Below are 20,927 nucleotides of genomic sequence, written 5' to 3' on the forward strand. Positions count from 1 at the left end.
CAGTGAGGCGTTGAAGGGGAGGCGGTTAGGCTTGTGCAGCCCAGATTGTGAAGACCCTCACAAGTCGTCAGGCTTTTCACTTTATTCTGTAGGTAGCTGAGAGTCAGGAGAAGTTCTTAAGTGGAGATGCGGCAAGATCTTCCTGCAATTAACCGAACACACCTGGTACAGGTTGAATTGTGTGCACACACACACACACTCCATTTACATGTTGAAGTCCTAACCCCCAGCACTTCAGAATGTAACCTTATTTGGAAATAGAGTCTTTGTGGACGTAATTAGTTAAAATGTGGTCATAACTGGAGTAGGGTGGGCCTCTAATCCAACATGATGTGTCCTTATATAAAGGGGGAATTCGGACACATGCACACAAGAAGAACCCATGTGAACGTGAAGGCAGAGGTGGAGCCATGCATCTACAAGCCAAAATAGGCCAACAACCCACCGGAAGCTAGAAAACAAGCATGGAGCAAATATTCCCCCACGGCCTTAAAAAGGAACCAACCCTGCAGTCATCTTGATCTTGGACTTCCAGCCTTCAGAACTGAGCCAAAAATTTCTGTTGTTTAAGCCACCCAGCTTATGGTACTTTGTTCCAGCAGCCCTAAGAAACTAACACCCAAAAGTAGAGATGTGGCACTTTTAAGCAATATAACATCCTAGATAATGCCCAGCTCAGACTCAGGGTGAGGGTGAGGAACACTGGCCTGCCCTCTCCCCAGCCCATCTTCCCTTTGTCACTGACTTTGGCTGTCCTGTTCTGGCAAGCAGCCACCCCAAGCCACCACCCTCAGCTGCCCGAGTAATTTTCTGCTTCCACAGTGAAAAAGTCCTGTGTCTGGTCTCACCTGGGTCCTTCTTGCTGCTGCACTTATTTCATTTCGGAGAAGAACAAAATCCACCAGCGCACCTTTGGAGATTTACAAACTGACTGCCCAGCTTGAAACTACCTTTCTCAGCCCCAAACTTGCTTCCGGCCTCTCTTCCACCTAAATGGTAGCAGAGAGAAGGAGGGTTAAATCAGGATGATAGGAAGAGGGAGAATAGGGAGACAATTGCTCACCAACACATTGCGTGCCAAAGGTATGCATTATGCTATTAAATTCTCACAACCATACGAGGTAAAAATTATTAGCTGCATTTTACAGCTGATAGTGAGAGGCAAAGTCACACAGTAAGTGGCAGAGCTGGGATTTCTACCCAGTGGACTCCAAAGCTCTTTTCATCCACACTGCTGAGCTTAGAGGCAGAGCTCGCCAGGGTGCCCTACGCAGACTGAGGCACAGGTGAGGGTTAAGTAGTGCATTCTAGAATTTGAGTTTCCTGCCTTCCCATCGATCCTCCACCGGCAAAACTAGCCTCTTTAACACTTGCTGTCTGACACTGGAGCTCAGGGAGCTGGGGGTGCTGTGAAATACCCCAACTCCAGCAGGTGGCGCTGTGAACCAGACAAGATTCCCAGGGTGGGCGGTGCGCGGGGAAGCCCGAGGGGCGGAGACACAAGGAGCAGCCAGGGAAACACGCGTGGGGGCGTGGCCACCCTGGAAGGTGGGCGTGTCTGTCATTCAAGCCCTGCCCCACCTCTTGGAGCCTCGGCTCCGGGTGGGCGTGTCCCGAATTCTCTGAGGGAGAGACACGCGTGGGCCGCTCCCCACCGGGAGGAGAGCAGCAGAGAGGGGTGAGGGTGCCTCTGGTGGCCCCTCCCCGTGCGGGGCCACGTGGCGGGCGCGGGCCGAGCCCGAGGGAAAGAACCTGGCCCGTCGGGAGGTGGGGGGGACCGAGGCGGCGCGGAGACGAGCGGAGAGCTGCTGGATTCGGAGCAGAGAGGCGGCAGCGGCGCCGAGAGGGAGGGGAGGAGGCAGGCGGGCGCATGGGGCGCCCCGGCCTCGCCGGCAGCGCGCCCCCTCCGGCCCGGCCGCGCTGAACGCCCCCCGGCGCCGCGCCTCGAGCCCGCGCCCCGAGGCCATGCCGGTCATGAAGGGGTTACTGGCCCCGCAGAACACCTTCCTGGACACCATCGCCACCCGCTTCGACCGCACGCGTGAGTGGGCCGGAGGCTGAGGCGGGGGGTTCGAGCTAGGGGTTAAGTCTCCTTCGGCGCTGCGGGTCTCCTGGATATGATGAGAGAGACCCGAGGGGAGGAGAGAGAGTGGAGTTGAGGGTCTAGGAACTCCCAGAGCCAAGCCGCGGTAAAGGAACAGGGCTGGGGGCGCCCTGGGAGGGGAGGCGGGCGAGGGCCAAGAGTGTGTGGGGGGCCAAGGTTGGGGTTGTGTGACTGGAAGCAGGAAAGGCTCTTTGTGCGGCAAAACGGAGAAGAGTCCTTGGGAGCCGCCCACTCGCGGGCTGAGCGCTGCTGGAGGCGTGTGAGGGGGTATCCAAGACGCGGAGGTGGGACGAAATGGGCAGACGCTCTGGGGTCTACTCCCAGACGACTCCAGCATCCACTTCCCTCAGAAGCAAAAAGAGAGAGAGAAAAGATCAGACTTCGGCAGGACCTAGCTTGGATTGAGGTCACGCGCCCCCGAGCCGTAGAGCTTCTGTGTCTGAGGGAGGTGAGGCAGGAAGAGGGGGGTGGTCTGTGTGACACAGGGAACTGCCTACACCCCCATCCCAGCTTGGGTTCCAGGTTCAGCACCTTGGACAGCCACAATCCTCCTTACCCGCCTCTTCTCCCGCCGTTCCCTTTTCCTACTTTGCTACTGAGAGATCTCCCCTTGCCCCCTTTGGGACACCCTGGCTGGGATCTGGCAGGTGGGGGGAGCGGTACCTGAGGGCGGAAACCGAGCCGCCGGGGCCCTACCCGCCTCCCCACCCCGCCCCCACACACACCTCCCTTGTTTCCATAGCGCCCATCACCCAGGCAACGGGCCTGGGATGGAAGAAGGAGGCTGCTTGCCCAGGGCCCAGCGCCTCCCAGGCTTCTGCAGTATCCCCATCAGTCGCTCCACCCCCAGACACTCAGCCCTCCTAGCGCCCCAGGACTGGTTGTGTCTCAGATCCCTTCCCTCAGCTGAGACTGTCCCTAGATGGCCCACAGAGCCCCCCTGAGGCCTCCCGCCCATTGGAGCTGGAGGGAGCCAGCTCAGGTTCTGTTGCTGGGGTTGCTGAAGCCACACCTTCATTGCTCAAGCCTGTCAGACTTTGAGCACTGGGACAGACCCTCTGAAATTAGCTAAGGGATGCTAAAAAGAGGACCTTTCCTGAAAGGCAGGGAATAAGGATGCTACTCATCACTGCTTTTTCCCCCAACAAAGGAGGTTTGTGAGTTTGGATAACTCTGCCTTTGCGTCTCCTATCAATAAAGTGGGCACGATCTCACCAGAATCTCTGCCCTGTTCACTCTCTAATAGGATGATAGGACAGTGGCTATGGATGTGCTTTGAAGGCTGGGCGAATGTGGGGCATCAGTTCACCTTCTCAGTGTAACACTTACTATGTGCCAGGACTTGTTCTTCCCAGGTAACTCATGTAACTCTCACACCAACCATGCAAGGAAGATATATTATCCCCCACTTTTCACATAAGGAAGCTGAGTCACAGAAGAGTTCATTAACTTGCCCAAGGTTACACAGTCAGTAAGTGGCAGAGGTGGGTGCTGGAGCCCATGCCCTTACCATGCTGTGCTGCCTCCTACGGTAACAGCTCACCAGCTTGAAGGCAGGAGGATGAACCTCATGACTTCTCGGGGTTCCTTTTCCAACCCCCTAGTAGCCCCTCTCCCAATCCTCCCACCCTTAAGTCCTTGTCCTTTTGCTCTATCTCTTCTTACTCTCATTTCAGAATATTCCAAAGGGGATCCAGGAATCACATGGGAGCCTGGGAAGTTTCTGGCTCTGGGATCTCTGACCACAGCTTGGGGGAGGTATGGCCCACCTGGAAGCTGAGCTCTCCTTCTGGCCTTGACCTGACCTTGACCTCTTCTTCCCACAGACGGCAACTTCCTGCTGGCCAACACACAGGGCCCACGGGGCTTTCCCATTGTCTACTGCTCCGACGGCTTCTGTGAGCTCACAGGCTACGGCCGCACTGAGGTCATGCAGAAAACCTGCAACTGCCGTTTCCTCTACGGTCCAGAGACCAGTGAGCCAGCCCTGCAGAGGCTGCACAAGGCCCTGGAGGGCCATCAGGAGCACCGGGCTGAAATCTGCTTCTACCGAAAGGATGGTGAGGGGGCCTAGCCTGCCCTGCAGTCCTGCCCAGACCACAGGCCTTAGCCAGAGTCCACTTGGCACAGTGGAAGCCTGGGTGCTGGTCCCCACACTGCCACAAGCTGACTGTGTGACACTGAGTGCATCCCCGACCCTCTCTGGGCCGTGGTTCTCCCATCAGGAAGGTGAAGGAGATAGCTGACATAATCTCTGGGCTTCTTCCCAGCACTAAACCTTGGCCAAGCCCTTTGACTATGCCCAGGAACCAAGGGGGATGAGAGAGAAAGAGATGCCATGGGCTGCTCACCCTCTTCCTCCATCTCTCCACACCTACAGGCTCAGCTTTTTGGTGCCTCCTGGACATGATGCCCATCAAGAATGAGATGGGGGAGGTTGTACTTTTCCTCTTTTCCTTCAAGGACATCACTCAGAGTGGAGGCCCAGGACTTGGCCCCCCAGGAGGCCACAGAGACAGTAATCATGGTAACTGCAAGTCTGGGGAGAAGGCATGAATGATCAGAAGTCCTTGCCCAGGGTCACAGAAGACCTCTCCCTACTCAGCCTCATGGGATGCGCCCCCACTTATCTCCGTACCCTTCTTCCCAACAGAAAAGTCCCTTGGTAGGAGGGGAGCCAGCTCGAGACTTCGATCCACCAGGAGGCAGAGCCATACTGTCCTACACCGACTGACTGGCCACTTTGGCCGCCGGGGCCAGGGAGGCATGAAAACCAATGTGAGTCCTATCTCCACCCCAGCATCTTCCAGCCGTGTTTCTGAGGCACCCTTGTTACTGTGTCCCTGTTTCTCTGTCTGTTTGATCTCCCTCCAGAGGCTTTTTCCTCTGTCCGTCCATTTCTCATGTACGGTTCTCTGCTCTATCCCATGTTCCCCCACATCTCCTTCCATCCCCATCTCCCTTGCTTCCTTGTGATTGCCAATACCCTGCTCTGATGATGTCACAAGGGGGGCACGAAATCACTAACTGTGGTTCCAGGGAGAAAGCCCCCACTGGGGGCCTGGCATCTAGCCCTGTGTACCACTCCTAGGACCCTGATGAAGCCACGGGTCTCCAACCATCTGTGCAGTGTGTTATGGCTACAGCGAGTGGGGTGCACCATGCCATCCTCCCCTCATCCCTGGGGTATACTCATCCTCCACTGCACCCCTAGAATCCAAGAGGAACTTGAAGGAGAAGCTAGTGACCTCTCAAGCCAGGGCTTGTGCCTGATTTGTCATAATCACCTTCTCAAGCAAGGTGAAGGTCAAGCCTTAGAAATACCTACCCCCACAAAAAACATGATTGATTCAAAAGGGGGCCTGAGCAGTAAGTTGGCAGAGGAAGGAGGTGTCAGGTGCCAGCCCCGACCCCCTCTCCTGCACGTTCTAGCTCCTCTCGTGGTCACGCCTGCAGTGCCCACTCTCCCCTTCCCCACTCCTTACCTCTCCCTCCCCCCAACCTTGGCTCCTCTTTCCCCCGAGTGTCCCCAACCGCCACCCCTCTCCCCTTAGAACGTGTTTGAGCCAAAGCCATCAGTGCCCGAATACAAGGTGGCCTCCGTGGGGGGGTCCCGCTGCCTCCTCCTCCACTACAGCGTGCCCAAGGCCATCTGGGACGGCCTCATCCTCCTCGCCACCTTCTACGTTGCGGTCACCGTCCCCTACAATGTCTGCTTCTCGGATGATGACGACACCCCCATCACTTCCCGACACACCCTTGTCAGCGACATCGCCGTGGAGATGCTCTTCATCCTCGGTTAGATGCTCTGCCCCACGTACCCTGGCTGGTGGGCTGGAGGGACCCACTCATCCAAGCCTCGCTCCATCCTGGGCCTGCAGGACCCAGGCAGTCAGAGCCTACCACTTCTGGGTCTTTTAGTCCTCATGGTCCGTGAGCCCTGACCCCTGACCCCTGGAGACTTCAGCCTTTAGACCTCTCCTCCCTAAGGACCAGCCTGAAGCCCAATGCATCTTCCCCATTCCTGCGTCCACCTCCATTCGAGTCTCTTGCCCTTGGCCAAGGCCCCCTAGTAACAGCCTCTTGCACCCCCAGATATCATCCTGAACTTCCGCACCACCTATGTGTCCCAGTCCGGCCAAGTGGTCTCTGCTCCTCGTTCTATTGGCCTCCACTATCTGGCCACCTGGTTCTTTGTTGACCTCATTGCCGCTCTGCCTTTTGACCTGCTTTACGTCTTCAACATCACCGTGGTAAGTGTTCCCTGTCCCACCTTGCAGCCTAGCTGCCCAACTTCAGCACAGCATCTCCCATTAAGGGACCCACCTCAGTCCCAGACTCAGTCATCTGCGAATATTTGTCAGGCATCTGTGATGGGCAGAGCCCAGCGCTAGAAGCTGAGAAGGGTCCGAGAGGGTCTGTGCTCTTGGGGAGCTCAGCTCACAATCTCTGAGGGAAGCTGTGACAAATGAAAAGCTAAGTAGGGCTACCAAGGCGGCATTGGTCTGAAGCCAAATGAGTGGCACTTTTCACATTTCTATTTAACAAACAAAGGATGAGCATTTAGCTGTCTGCAAAGCACTGTGTGTGGCATGGTCACTGTGGAGAAAAGTGGTAAGAATTCAGCCTCTCGGTAGCTAAGCTGGTGGGAACAGCAGGAACAGAAGAGCTGAATGGAGTGCAAGATGGGACCAAGGTATTGCTGCGTGGGGGCTGGGCACGGAGCTAGCCGACCTTGGAGTTCCAGGCTGGAACGTGGGCTCCCGCAAAAATGATCTGAAATCTGGCCAGTGCCTAGGAAGCCAAAGCGTGGCAGATGGGCAGAGGCTAGGGTGGTCTGGGAAGGGTTCCTGTGGGAGGAGGTGAGAGCAGAGCTAGACCTTAGACAGACTAGGACCTGACTGGCAGGAGACAAGAAGAGGGAGCATCTGGGGGGAGCATAGTAAGCCAGGACAGGGAGGTAGAGTCTGCGGAGTGGATTCGGAGGCGGAGAGTCCCAGGACCTTCATCCTCCCAGCTCCCCGGGGACTGCCTGGAGGCGCCCTAGGTGGTCAGCTCTGAACCTAGCTGGCAGATACTAGGTCTTCTCTGGCCCAGGGAGAGGGAGTCCCACCCTGTGTCCCCAGACCCCCTTGGTTGCTGAGTGGGGAGGTGGGGAGCAGTTTCCCTGTGTGCTCCTCTCCCTGCCACCCTCAGCTATAGCGGGAAGCCACCTACACGCAGCCGGATTTAACCAGCCGCCAACGGGCTGTGGGCCTCTTCTCCTGGCTGTGTACACGTGTGTGCACGCTCCCACACACGTGCATGTGGGTGTGTCTGCCCTGAGGCTCCAGCCATTCCAAGCAGGGCTCCCCACCCCTCCTCTGAGTGCACCCCCGGCCCCCCGGGTTTTGTGCCCACCAGGCAGTTCCCCCTCCTCTGGTACTTTCAGGACCACTTTACAGTTTACTAAGTTCTTCCACACATCATCACATATGAAGCTCACAGTAACCCTTCAGGGCCGATTCTCGTATCTCTCTTTCTCAGAGGCAGATGCAGAGGCTCAGAGAGGTTGAGTGGCTTGTTGAAGGTCACACAGCTAGCAGTGGCAGGCAGGAGACAGGAACCAGGTCTCTAGACTCCTGGTCTGGTATTCTTTCCAGCGTGCTACCCTGCTTCCTGGGAAACCAGGGTACCTGAGCGGATGGCCTGGCATGAGGGGAGAGGAGGAGCGATGTGGGGCTGGAGCGAGGCCGAGCAAAGACGGAGGAGAAGTGGGCACCGGCAGAGTGGTGGACTTGAAGGAGCCAGGCCTGAGACATTCTGGTCCAAGGAGAATGAGAGGAGGGCCCCAAGGGAGCGGGGCCCAGGGGCAGGTGACAAAGGGAAGCCTTGAAGAACTCAAGGTTGGAGTCAGGAGCTCTGGAAGCTGGGGGCAGGCATTAAGCCCTGGAGAGGGTCCATGTGGGGGAATCAAAGCCACCTCCTCTGCAACTCCCTTGCCTAAAATTAGAGAAAATGGCAGGCAGTGACTCAGGAGCTGTGTAGGGCCAGGGCTATGGGGGATGCTCCTGGAGGCCCCTGAAAGGACAGTGAAGGGCCTTCATACCGAGATCCCCAGATGCTGCCCCAGAGCCCCCAGCCCTAGCCCCCAAGCTGCCCCACCCAGAGTAGCAAGAAGATAAGCCCCCACCTGCTCATCATCTAAGACTGGAAGGCTAATCAAAGCACAACGAAAGCAGAGTGGTAACGTTAGCTAACGTTTACAGGACCCTTGCCAGGTGCCACTAGCTCCATCAACCCTCAGTGAAGCCCACAGGGCCTGAGACCTCACAGCCCAAGCACCCTCATCCCTGCTCTCCTTCCCTCAACATTTCGGTGTGACCCTCTCATCTGCAGCTGACCCACAAGGGGCGAGGTCCCTAAACCTTCCCCTGTCCATAGCTGATTGTACCTAGGACACTGGGGACTTTGAGCACGGGCCAGAGATCTTTCTGTCTGTTGCCCCGCTTCTGACCCAGACTTGCCCTTTCACCAGCTGAGATGCTAAGAGGCAGTAGAGCACAAAACGGACTTTGGTGTCATCTCAGATTTGAGTCTCAGCTCCATCATTTCCTTGATCTGTGACCTTGAGCAAGTAAGTAGTAGCCTCTCTGAGCCTTAGTTTACTCCTCTGCAATCTGGGAATGATGATGATAATTGGACTGAAGGCATACTTTTTTAATGAGGATTACAAATACTTAGCCCAGTGCCTGACACACGTAATACTTACTGTTAGCCATTATTAGTTTCAGTGTTACCCTCTCCCCCCTGCATTTCCTAGTCACCTTCTCAGCACAGCAGGGATACTTTTCCTGGGGCAGCTTCCCCCAGCTCCGGGGCATCTGGTGGCAAGGCGCTGGCAAGGGACGTGGGGGGCCGGCTGACAGTCTCCCCCACCGCACTCGCTCCCGCAGACGTCGCTGGTGCACCTGTTGAAGACAGTGCGGCTGCTGCGGCTGCTACGGCTGCTGCAGAAGCTGGAGCGGTACTCGCAGTGCAGTGCCGTGGTTCTCACGCTGCTCATGTCCATCTTTGCGCTCCTTGCCCACTGGATGGCCTGCGTCTGGTATGTCGTCGGGCGCCGGGAGATGGAGGCCAACGACCCGCTGCTCTGGGACATCGGTGAGCCATTGACGCCAGGCTTTCACTGACCACCCATCCACCTTCCCCGTCCACACAGGCCCCCAAGCTGACACCTCCACCAGGATCCCCACCCCTACTCCACATTCCTCCACTCATCCGATAAACATGCATGAGCTCCTTGCCGGATCAGGCTTGGGAATACTGATTTGAAGCCATGGGCTCTGCCTTGGGGGGACTGACAGCATAGCAGGGGCGCAAGACCCGTGACAGGCAATCAAAATACAGTATGGGAAACACTCTGAAGGTGGGGAGGTGTTCTGGGCAGAGGCTAAGTACCCCTGACAGGACTCATCTGGTGGCTCCCCGCTGCCCTCAAAGTCAAGTCCACACTCAGTCCACACGGTACATGGGCCTGCAGCCCTCTCTACCCCTACCTGACTTCCCTTCCTCCGAGGCCCCCTCTGCTGCTGCCACCCTGGCCTCCCTCCAGCACCCAGGATGTACTGCTTTCTCACTTTGGGCCTTGAACGTGTTTTCCTCTCTGGAATCCTCTCTCTTTTGTCTTCCCTCCCTTCTTCCTAAGCCACTTTACTATCCTTGTGGTCTCAACTAAAATGCTCTATCTTAAGGGAGTCCTTCAGGAACCATACCCCCACCAAACTGGGTTGGCTCCCCCTAACCCATTATGATTCCCGAAGACATACTTCCTTTTTAGTAGCTGCTTTCCACCTGTAATGATTTATTTCATGTCTTTCCCCTCCAGACTGTAAGTTCCACCAGTGCAGGGAGCGTGTTTGGGTCAAGTCCCAGCACCCTGGGACACAGGAAGCGCTTAATAAACTATTAGGCACTGGAAGGGGCCCCTAAACAGTCAGCCGTGTAGGGAGTTGGTAGCCTTGAACTGCAACGGTAACCACTTCACCGTGGGGTGGCCGGGGCACGGGCTGCTCCTCGCATTTCTTGTGCAAACCTCCCCTAGCCTCTGTAAATACTCGACCAAGGTCAAGTGAAGGCAGTTCAAGGAAACCCCACCCTCCCCTGCTCGCGCAGCCGGGGCTCCTTGCATCCCTCCACCCCCTAGGCTGGTTGCACGAGCTGGGCAAGCGGCTGGAGGTGCCCTATGTCAACGGCTCTGCGGGTGGCCCGTCGCGGCGCAGCGCCTACATCGCTGCGCTCTACTTCACGCTGAGCAGCCTCACGAGCGTGGGCTTCGGCAACGTGTGCGCCAACACTGACGCCGAAAAGATCTTCTCCATCTGCACGATGCTCATAGGCGGTGAGGCCGGGCCTGCCAAGCCCCCGGGGTGGCCCTGCTAAGCCCGGCGTGTGGGTGGGGAAACTGAGGCCCAGGGAAGGCAAGGTGTCCACCCACGACCAGACACGCGTGCATTTATTCATATGTGTTTGCTCAGCACCTGCTACGTGCTGGCCCTGGAGGGATGCCACAAACAGGAGGGTCTCTTGCAAAAGGAATGGGAAGCCCAAGTGCATGACTTCATGGGGCGGGCGGGCGGGCATGAGAGGAGCATCGAGTCTGACCCCTCTCAGGACCACCCTCTGTTCCCCGCCCCAACCCAGCACCTAGGCACGCAGGAGCCCACTGGTTCACCTGCCCCTCCCCCAGGAATCCCGAGACCCATCCAGGGCAGGGGGAGTTGCGGGGAGAGGAGGCCGGAGGGGTGGCCGCCCCTGACTGACTGCTGTGCGCCGCAGCGCTGATGCACGCAGTGGTGTTCGGGAACGTGACGGCCATCATCCAGCGCATGTACTCGCGCCGCTCCCTCTACCACAGCCGCATGAAGGACCTCAAGGACTTCATCCGCGTGCACCGCCTGCCCCGGCCGCTCAAGCAGCGCATGCTCGAGTACTTCCAGACCACGTGGACAGTCAACAGCGGCATCGACGCCAACGAGGTAGTGCGCGGGGCTCCCGGTGGTACCCAGCGCGCGGAGGTAAAGTGGGAAAGGGGTCGCTGCCTCTCAGCGTTTGGGATGGAGGCAAATGGGGTGCAGGGTGACGAGGTGCTGTTCACAAGGGCACGCACCCACCGGAATCCACATCCCTTTTCCTCTACACATGGCTAATGCCATGCTCCCTTCAGCCACCATCTTCGAGCACCTGCTTCCGGCCAGTCTCTGTGCTGGACACAGGGGGTTGTGGAACGATTACCCCCAGCCCTTGCCCTCGGGAAGGCACCCGTCTGGTGAGGGAGGCAGATGGGTAAACAAATAGTTACGCTGTGAATGGGACTGTACTGGAGGGACTTGGTGCAGTGGGTCCCTCATTGTGTCTGGGCCTAGAGGAGGCAGGGGAGGTGTCACAGAAGAGGCGACATCGTGAAGGACAAGAAGAAAATTGGCCTGGGGCCAGAAGGCCATTCCAGGCAGTAAGAGCAGTAGGAACACAGGTCTGGAAAGATTGACGCAAAAGAGCAGGGTGAACTGAAAATAGTTCAGCGAGCCTTCAGGAAAGAGTGTGTGCGCGCTGTGGAGGGGTGAGGGACAGAGGAGTGAAGAGACCAGGCTGGGGAGGCGGGCAGGCCCAGCTCATGCATGGCCTTGGATTTAGATTTTATCCTGCCACATTTTTAGGCTGGGGAGTGGCCTGCAGATCCAGGAGGTATTTCTGAGAGCAGGAGCCTTGGGACTTGGTGATGCGCTGGTTGCAGGAAAGGAGCTCAAAGTGATTCTCAGGTTTCTGGTTTTGGCCAAGGGTGGGATGGAGGCATTACAGGAGGAAGATTGGACTTAGGGGTGAAAGTGAGAGTCCAGGGTTGGGCCATGATGAGGGTGTGGTGCCTATGGGGGATCCAGGTGGAGGTTGCCCCGTGGGTAGTTGAAAATACAGGTCTGGACCCAGAGATAGGGCTCCGGGCTCACGGGGAGGCAGAAGTCCTGGCTGGTTGCCATGATGCAGGGAGAGTGTGGACAGTGAGAAGACAGCTGAGGAAGAGGAGCCTGGGGAAGAGAGGGGGACAAGAGGGAGAGGTAAGCAAGCCAGGGTGGCCGAGGGGCTCCATAAGACGAGGGTGGAACCAAACCATGAACGTTAAGTTTGGCTCCTGGGAGGTCATTGGTAAAATTCAAGGTCTAGTGTAACCCTGCGTTTTACAGATGGGGATACTGAGGCCCAGAGAGAGGAAATGGATTGCCCAAAGTCCACAGGGATTTATGCAGAGCTGATTTCTAGTCTCCTGACTTCCAGTTGAAGGCTGACCCACCAGGGATGGTCCTTGCATACATGGGGTTGAGTAACCAGGATGTGTGAGTGACCAGTGTGTGTAGCTGTGAGCAGTGGACAGACAGGAGAAGACCTAGTCTCTGCCCCAGGACTTGGGTTGGGAGGTCCACACACAAGTCAAATTGAGGTGAGACACACAGAAGTCTTCCTAAAGGTCAGAAATGGGTAACTTGAGCTCTGTCCTTGGAGACAGCTCAGCATATCTGTAGAGCTCAAGTAGCAGCTTCAGGGGGATGGCCAGAATGACTTATGCCCCTTATGCAGTTACTGCGTGACTTCCCAGACGAGCTGAGAGCTGACATTGCTATGCACCTGAATCGGGACATCCTGCAGCTGCCGCTGTTTGGAGCAGCGAGCAGGGGCTGCCTGCGGGCCCTCTCCCTGCACATCAAGACCTCGTTCTGCGCTCCGGGCGAGTACCTGTTGCGCCGCGGGGACGCCCTGCAGGCGCACTACTATGTCTGCTCCGGCTCACTGGAGGTGCTCCGGGACAACATGGTCCTGGCCATCCTGGGTAAGGATCCCACCACCACCCTCTACCTACCGCAAAACCTTCCCACAGAGGCCTTGGGAGTAGCCAGGAATCTAGGGACTGGGTACTCTCTCTTGGTCCCGGCATCCTACCACCATCCCCTTTAGACCATACCCCTTGGGCTCTCCCCTACTCCCAATGGCCATCCCTGAACCCATCAACCCTTCCCCAGTGACTGTCCCCCAGGTCAACTGATCCTTTCCCATTGCACCATCTCCAATTCCACTGACCCTTTTCCATCGACCCTTGACTCCTTTGACTTCTACCCTTTAACTGACCCTTCTGGCCATTCTTTATTGATCATCCAATTCCATCGATCATTTCTCCAGCTTTACTGACATCCCCAATTGACTGTCTCCCAACTTCACCAGTCATTCTCCACTGACCTTCTGCCGACTCCATTATTTCCACCAATCCCATCGATTGACCCCGCTTCAGCCATCCTTCAAACACATTGACCATCCCTCATATCCACTAATATCCTCTTGGTCCCTCTGCCCCAGCTGACTGTCCGCATCTCTTACCCACAGGAAAAGGAGACCTGATTGGGGCAGATATCCCTGAGCCAGGGCAGGAGCCTGGGTCAGGCGCAGCTCCAAGCTGCGTGCTGAAGACCAGCGCCGACGTGAAGGCACTGACCTACTGTGGCCTGCAGCAACTGAGCAGCCGAGGGCTGGCTGAAGTCCTGAGGCTCTATCCTGAGTACGGGGCTGGCTTCAGGGCTGGCCTGCGCCGGGACCTCACCTTCAACCTGCGCCAGGGCTCTGACACCAATGTATGTAGACTCCCTGTGGCCTCCACGTCCTCTGAGGTCGCCTCCTTCAAAGTAGACCACCCCCCAGCCCCAGAGAGAGCCTCACGAATTCCTTCCACCCTGAAAACATCACCTCTCAACTCCAGCCACCCCCTTCCATTGCCCCTTCCATGCTTAACATCTTCCAACCCACTGACCCTACTCCACTGGCCATTATCCAACCCCATGGACCATGGCTCACCACGTGTACTTCCAACTCTACTGACCCATCTCCTGTTGGCCCCGCTTCCGCCTCACTCCAGACTCCTCAAAGACCCACCCCCCCACTTCGTGTGCTTCTCCTCCATCAGTTCCCTCCCTCTCTGGACTGGGCCTCATCCCCTGGGGCTTCCTCTTCTCCACTCACCAAATGTTTCCTGGGCCCATTTTGGTTTAGGCTCCGGGCCAAGTCTGTAGTTTACACCTTAGACCTTGGTCTTTTACTGCTTTTCAGACTTATGTTGCCACTCAGGATTTCTCTGAGTCAGAGTTGGGGGTATCTCTGACTCAATTCCACAAAAAGGCCCCACATTCTCAAACCCCACGACACTGATGGGTGAGACTAGGAGGTGGTGCACCGGGGGAGCCGGGAGGTGTGAGTCAGCCTGAACCCCGCCCCCCCCACCCCCCGTGTTCCTGCAGGGCCTCTGCCGCTTCTCCAGATCCCCTCGCCTCTCCCAGGTAACGCACCCTTCCTGTGTGGGGTTGAGGTTGCATGGGAGAAGACGGGAGTGGGGGGGCACCTTTCCTTGGCTGCTGTGCTCCAGGGTGAAGGGAGAGGGGATGGAGAGCGGCAACCGCCAGTGAAGGCTGTTGATTACTGAAGGCGCCTGTTGGTCACTGCCCTGTGACATCAGCTGCCCCCTCTGCCCACAGACCCGCTCGGAAAGCCTGGGCTCCTCCTCAGACAAGACCCAGCCATCCGTCACAGAGGCTGAGGCTGGGGCCGAGCCTGGAGGTGGTCCCAGGCCCCGGCGGGCCCTCCTGCTGCCCAACCTCAGCCCAGCACGGCCCCGGGGCTCCCTGGTCAGCCTTTTGGGGGAGGAGCTGCCCCCATTCTCAGCCCTTGTCTCCTCTCCTTCCTTGTCCCCGACCCCTTCCCCTGCCCTGGCTGGCCGGGGCCACAGCCCCTCCCCTCATGGCCTCCCCAGGGGCTCTGCTGCCTGGAAGCCCCCCCAGCTTCTCATTCCCCCACTGGGAACCTTTGGACCTCCGGACCTCAGTCCCCGGTGAGACGCCAGCCTCCCCTGCCTTCCCTATACCCCTGCTGGCTTCCAGAACCTTCTCTGGGCTCCGTCCCCAGCATTCTGACCAGTGCTCCTCCCCATGTGCCCACCCCGCCCTACCTGATCCACCACAGCTTGCAACCCCACTCGTCTTTGACGGCTGCTCCTCCCCAGCTCCCTGGCACCGCAGCCCCTTTCACCCTCTGCCTGCTGTGCTCTGGCCCTTACCCTCTCCCTGTGGGACTGATGACCACTGCCTCCGTCCCAGGATAGTGGATGGCATTGAGGACTCTGGCAGCACAGCAGAGGCCCCTACGTTCCGGTTCAGCAGGAGGCCTGAGCACCCTAGGCCTCACTCACAGGCCCCTCCTACAGGTAAGGGCCAGCAGTGGACTTCAACTCACATCACCCATTCATCGGCCGTCCATCCATCTATCCCACATGTAGTAAGGGCTTACCAGCTGCCAGGTGCTGTGCTAGGAACACGCAGATGACCCAGACCTGGTCCACACTCTTAGCGAGCTTCCAGTCTAGTGGGGGAGACACCTGTGTACTCAGATAAACGATTCCAGAACAGGGTGCTAAGTGCCGTGACTGAGACAAAGAACAGGGCTCTGAGGTAGGAGAGGAGGGAGCCTCTAACCCTGCCTCCTAGAGGAGGGGACACTAGAGGTGGGTCTTAAAGGGTGGGCAGGAGTTTGAGGGGTGGAGCAAGGCGGTTGGTGAAAGGTATAGAGGTATGACCAGAAGAGCAGTTGTGTTCAGATACCGAAGAGAAGGGACTTCCCTGGCAGTCCAGTGGTTAAGACTCCGCGCTCCCAATGCAGGGGGCACGGGTTCGATCCCTGGTCAGGGAACTAAGATCCCAATGCAGGGGGCATACCACGTGGTGCGGCCTAAAAAAACAAAACAAAACAAAACAGATACCAAAGAGAAGCTCCATGCTTCTCCATGGGGTGGAGTGGGGAGGGGCTGGGGAAGTGTTAGGGCCACGAAACCATCCTGAAGAGCTTGGGTTTCCCAGCATCCTGACCCCAGAACATCCTCTCCCCTTGCCCTCTGCCTGCCCAGTCAAGGGCCCAGCCCAGGCTGTAGACTTGAGCTCCCTGTACTCACCCAGCATCCCTTCTCCCCACTCCGTCTGCAGGGACCATGCCCAGCCGGGAAGTGGCCACTGAGGCCGAGGAGGTGAAGGAAAAGGTCTGCAGGCTGAACCAGGAGGTGGGTTGGGGCTGGCCCCTCCCCTCCAACCTTGGGATCAGAGATGTGCTTAGTATAGGAGCATTTCAAAGGGTTTGGAGCCAGAGTCCTGAATTTGGATATTCACACTAGCTGGGAGACCTTGGGCAAGTCCCACAATCACTCTGAACTTCAACTTCCTCATCTGAAAATGGGGAAATCAATACGTTCTTCCCAGAGTTGTTGTGAGGATGAGATGAGGGCGCACACATGCCTGGCCCAGTCCCTGGAACACTGTAAGTACTCAGGGACAGCTACTTCCATCCCTCCAACTGGCTCAGGTGGTCCAGCCAGAAAAGAGGGCCTCTCCTCCCTCCACCGCCATGGGATTTGCTCCTGCAGGGACCCTGCCCCCACTAAGTTACATGCTCCAGTCCTTTCCGGCCCTCTCCCCCGACGAGTGGGGCAGAGGACTGGGAGGCTGAGCAGGCCTTCAACCCCAGGGGACGGGGACCCTCAGGTCTGAATCCTGGTCGGAAAGAGCCCTGATCCTGTTTGCCCAGGCTGTGCCTCCGCCTCCCCCTCAGGGATGTCAGAGCTGCGTCCACAAAGCAGCCAGGTCAAGCCCTTGAGCCCTCGGGAGTGCTCGGGGCCTTCCCTGGGTTCTGATAAAGAGCAGGCAACCCATGGGGCGCACCTGGGCTGGGGCGGGCCCTGAGGCTGGGGGCGGAGCTAGCCCCTGTTTGGCAGGATTCAAGGTCAGCCCTGCTTCCGCATGCGGTTCTTCTAGACCAGTGGTTCCCCAACTTGGGTGTCCATCAGTACCCAGAGAACCTGTTAAAATGCAGACTCCTGGGCTTCACCCAATCTGGAATGTCTGGGGTGGGGCCCAGAGATTGGCATTTTGACAAGCTTTTCAGTTCATTCTGTACTCCCTGAAATTTGAAAAACGCTGAATAGACACTTGAGCTCGTGTGGTGTATCACCTGAGAGTAAGCCTGCATCTGTCACTTCGCAGCTGTGCGGCCTCTTTGAGCACATTTTTCTACATCTTGTCAAAGTGTGTGTGGCGGGGAGTAGCAAGAGCTGTCGTCCCAAATCCTTTTTGGAAAGAGGCTGGGGTATTTACCTCTAGACAAAAATAACCCCTGTCCTGTCTTCTTCTCAGGGTGGCCATGAGCAGAGAGTGGGTATGAAAGAGCTTTGTAAACTGTAGAAGGGAGTGCACCTAGGAGGGTGGTGATTGTTATGGCACCTGGGAGACAATGTGATGTGTTTTCAACAGATCTCCCGTCTCAACCGGGAAGTGTCTCAGCTTAGCCAGGAGCTTCGACACATGATGGACCTGCTACAGGCCAGGCTGGGTCCCCCAGGCCACCCAACAGTCTCGGCTTGGCCCCCAGATCCTCCTTGCCCACCACAGAGGCCTCCATGCATCTCTCCCTGTTTGTCCAGACCACTGCCTGGCCTCCAGGATACTACCCTCGCTGAGGTCCACTGCCCAGCCAGTGTGGGGACAGCAGAGATGGGGGCTGCCCCCCCCGACCTGAGACCCTCCATGCTGTCCCCTTACCCCTCAGAGCCTGACCCTCTGGGACCCTCCCCAGTGCCAGAGGCCTTACCTCCGAACTCAAGCCTCATGAGGCACAGCTTCCGGTCCAGGTCAGACACGTTCCACTGACCCTGGCCATGGGCCCAGGCCTGTTTGGGGTGGGCACTGATGCCTGCCATCCAGGGAGGGGCTGGGCCCCTTGGCCTCCTGCCTTGGGTTAGCAGCCACCAGATGGTCTGGTTGGCTCTGGATTCTCTGACCTTTTTAACAAAGCCTGGTCACTTCTGACCCTTTGCCTTTTCCAAACCCTCCTCTATTCTCCTCTGTGAGGGGAGCCACCTGAGGCCGTGGAACCCAACAGGCATGAGATGGACCGCAGTGCCCACTGAGCTGGGCAGATGAGATGTCTGGCTTTCTCCCCAGGACCTGGAGGCAGGTAGAGATGGGGGAGCAGAGAGGGGAAGGGAAAAGCCCCCAGATCCAGCCTGGGAAATGAAGACTGAGGCAAGAGCAGGCAGGATCTTGGTGTCTACAGCAAGAGGGATGGATTGCAGATTCCAGTGCAGAGGTAGCTTAGTGATACTGTGAGGTCTTTTGTCCCAGCCCCCAGGTCTCTGCTGGAGACTTTGAAAGCAATGTTGCTTCCAGAGGGGTAGGTTTGAGATCCTGGCTGGCATTTTTTTTTTTTTTTTTTTTTTTTGCTGCGCTGTGCGGCTTGTGGGACCTTAGTTCCCCAACCAGGGATCGAACCCTGGGCCCTCAGCAGTGAAAGCTCCCAGTCCTAACCACTGGACCACCAGGGAAGTCCCCTGGCTGACATTTGAGTAACCCAAGACTTCTTAGGCCTCCCACCATCAGCCCAAGCTGGAGGGGCTCACCTTCCCCACAGCTCACATAGGAAATGAACCGATGACCCCAGATATGCATTCTTTGACTCACAGCATTTTTTTCAAAATATGAATGAGTTGTCACACTGAAAATCAGGAGAGTTCACATAGAAATCCAGATATTCCAGCTTCTCTAAGCAAATTCGGGAGATCTGGCGACACTGGGCCAACGCCGCACCTGGTAATAATCAGCTGGTGTTGGGTGGCCACTGTCCTCTTTGGAAGAGACCTGCACTCTCCACTTCTTTGCAGTCCCCACATTCCTTGATCATCTCCTGACACCCAGCTAGCTTCCCTCATTTGAATTCTTTATCTGGTCTCTATGGGTATCTCAGTTTGCAATCCCTGCCTTAGAGTGTGCTCCCAGGTTCCTTTACCCCAGTGGGTGCCTTTGGGGCCCAGTAATGTCTATTTCTACCCCTGGGCCTGGGCCTGTCAACATCTTTGTTTCTGTCTCTCTGCAGGCCGACACTGAAAGTGGTCTCTTCTGCTGCCAGCAACTTGCAACAGTCCCAGCAGCACTCCTCCCCCTCCCCCACCCCCAGACCTCAGCCACGCCTGTTCTCCCCCTTCCAATATGGTCTCACTCAGGGCTCTGACTTCTTGAAAATTCACCCCGGTCTCCAGCTCTCCTTTACCACCCAACACCCTGGGCTCACTTTTGGATAGGAAATAAACTCTTTATTTTTGTAGTTTCTGGCTCTGGCTGTTTCTGGAGGTTGGTCTGATAGCCCCAGGGCTTTGGAGGAACCTACACAATAGTCACTCCCCCACAGTACCCCAGGGCCCTGTTGCTGTCTCTAGGAGGGCAAAGGTGCCAACCAATCCACTTGGTACCATGTTCACGCCACCAGAGGCCCCAGAGATGAGGCAGAAACCTTAATGAGTCACTATGGGCCCATTACACCCACCCTCCCCGCAACCTGGTCAAAGCCACAGATTCAGACACGGTATGTGGGAAGGGCCCTGACTCAGGTCCACCTCCAGTCCTGGAAAGGTGGCCCATGGGACTCCCCACCAATCCTGCATTAGCCGATCCTCTACCTGTTGCAAGCTAGGTACAGCAGGGTCTGGAGGAAGCCCTTGTCACCAGCCAAGAACCTGCTAGGAATCCCTCTCTACCCCATCCCCTTTGCTCTCCTAAGGTCTCTCTTCTTTCTTAGCTTTCACTTCTCTGATGATCACTGCAGGGGTGAGTGTTATGGATGTTAGAAAGAGGTACCCTGGTGACCAGATGTGGGCAGCATTGTGGCAGGTTGTCCCAGACAGGTTGCAGGTCGATTCTCCAGCTCAGGCTCCAGAGTATGATGGGTGTTGGCTGGCGTCATAGCAACAAGGCCCACAGCTGTCTATAGGGTGAGCTTTGATTCCATACAGGTTCCGAGTAGTGTCCCTGGGGGTGGGATGCAGAAGCAGAGGAGATGCTGGTCTGTGTTGGGGGGTTGGGGGCGGGCAGAAGCAGAAGTGGTCTTAATCCATACTGAGGGGAGCAGAAAAAATAGAAATAGTCCTGATCCATAGGAAGGGCAAAGTGGGGACAAACAGAAGTGGTTCCAATCTGCATTTATGGATGTATGGGGAGCGACAAGGCAGAAGTGGTCTGACTCAGTATTCGGCATCAGAGACAAGGGCCGGTTCTGGTTGTGGATGGAGAGAGGCAGGGGCAGGGGCGGAGGTTGGGGTTGAGCCAAAGGCGGAGGGTCCCGGTTTACGGCTGGGCAGTAGCAAGAACTCTCCCTGTGATCCCACCCAGTAGCCTCCAGAGAGCCCTTTCTATAGCGCTTCCATCATCTTTCTCATCTCAGAATGTCCCCAACAGTCGGGCTCCCAGAACTGACTTGGCCCGAAAGCTTGGACAGGGGTTTCTCCGCGTTAGCGAGTGCTTAGGGCTGGTCCACGCGGCCTTACGTGCATATTCATTCACACCATGTTTTTCCTTTCCCAATTCTGCACACACAGCCTTCTGCACTCTTGCAACGCTCCGCCAAACGCCTCCCCTCGGGGCGCCTGGAATCCGTGATGACGCGGTCGGCAGGCCTGGCCTTAAAGAGTTCCCGGCCGGGCTCCGCCTAGCCGGCCGCCGGCTCCACCCTAAGCCTAAATCCCAGGCGGCCACCGGCTCCTCCCAACGCTGCGAACTACAAGTCCCGCCGTCCTTCGCGCGCGCTCTCCCGCCTCTCCCGCACCCCACGCCGGGACCGCCTGTGAGTCGGCCAAGAGTGCCTCCCATTGGTCTCTCCGCCCTGTCAGTCGCCTGGGAGTATTGAGGGGCGGGTTGGAGGTGGAGATCCGGATCCGGAGCGGCTGAAA

The 20,927-nt window shown here is 57.2% G+C and overlaps 1 protein-coding gene across 1 annotated transcript; it reads left to right on the forward strand.

The window, feature by feature from the left end:
- Positions 1 to 1,965: 1,965 nt before the first annotated feature.
- KCNH4 (potassium voltage-gated channel subfamily H member 4) lies at positions 1,966 to 17,859 on the forward strand (the record flags this gene model as incomplete). The annotated part of the gene is made up of 16 exons (XM_082859890.1): positions 1,966 to 2,041; positions 3,931 to 4,164; positions 4,485 to 4,631; positions 4,758 to 4,882; positions 5,659 to 5,902; positions 6,200 to 6,357; positions 9,040 to 9,247; positions 10,290 to 10,484; positions 10,922 to 11,121; positions 12,713 to 12,962; positions 13,511 to 13,755; positions 14,416 to 14,454; positions 14,650 to 15,002; positions 15,268 to 15,374; positions 16,147 to 16,220; positions 17,464 to 17,859. 16 exons carry the CDS (start codon positions 1,966 to 1,968, stop codon positions 17,857 to 17,859), a joined length of 3,051 nt encoding a protein of 1,016 aa, XP_082716016.1.
- Positions 17,860 to 20,927: the final 3,068 nt, after the last annotated feature.

The sequence above is a fragment of the Leucopleurus acutus genome (assembly GCF_964270905.1).
Source record: "Leucopleurus acutus genome assembly, chromosome: 19".
Lineage (NCBI taxonomy): Eukaryota > Metazoa > Chordata > Mammalia > Artiodactyla > Delphinidae > Leucopleurus > Leucopleurus acutus.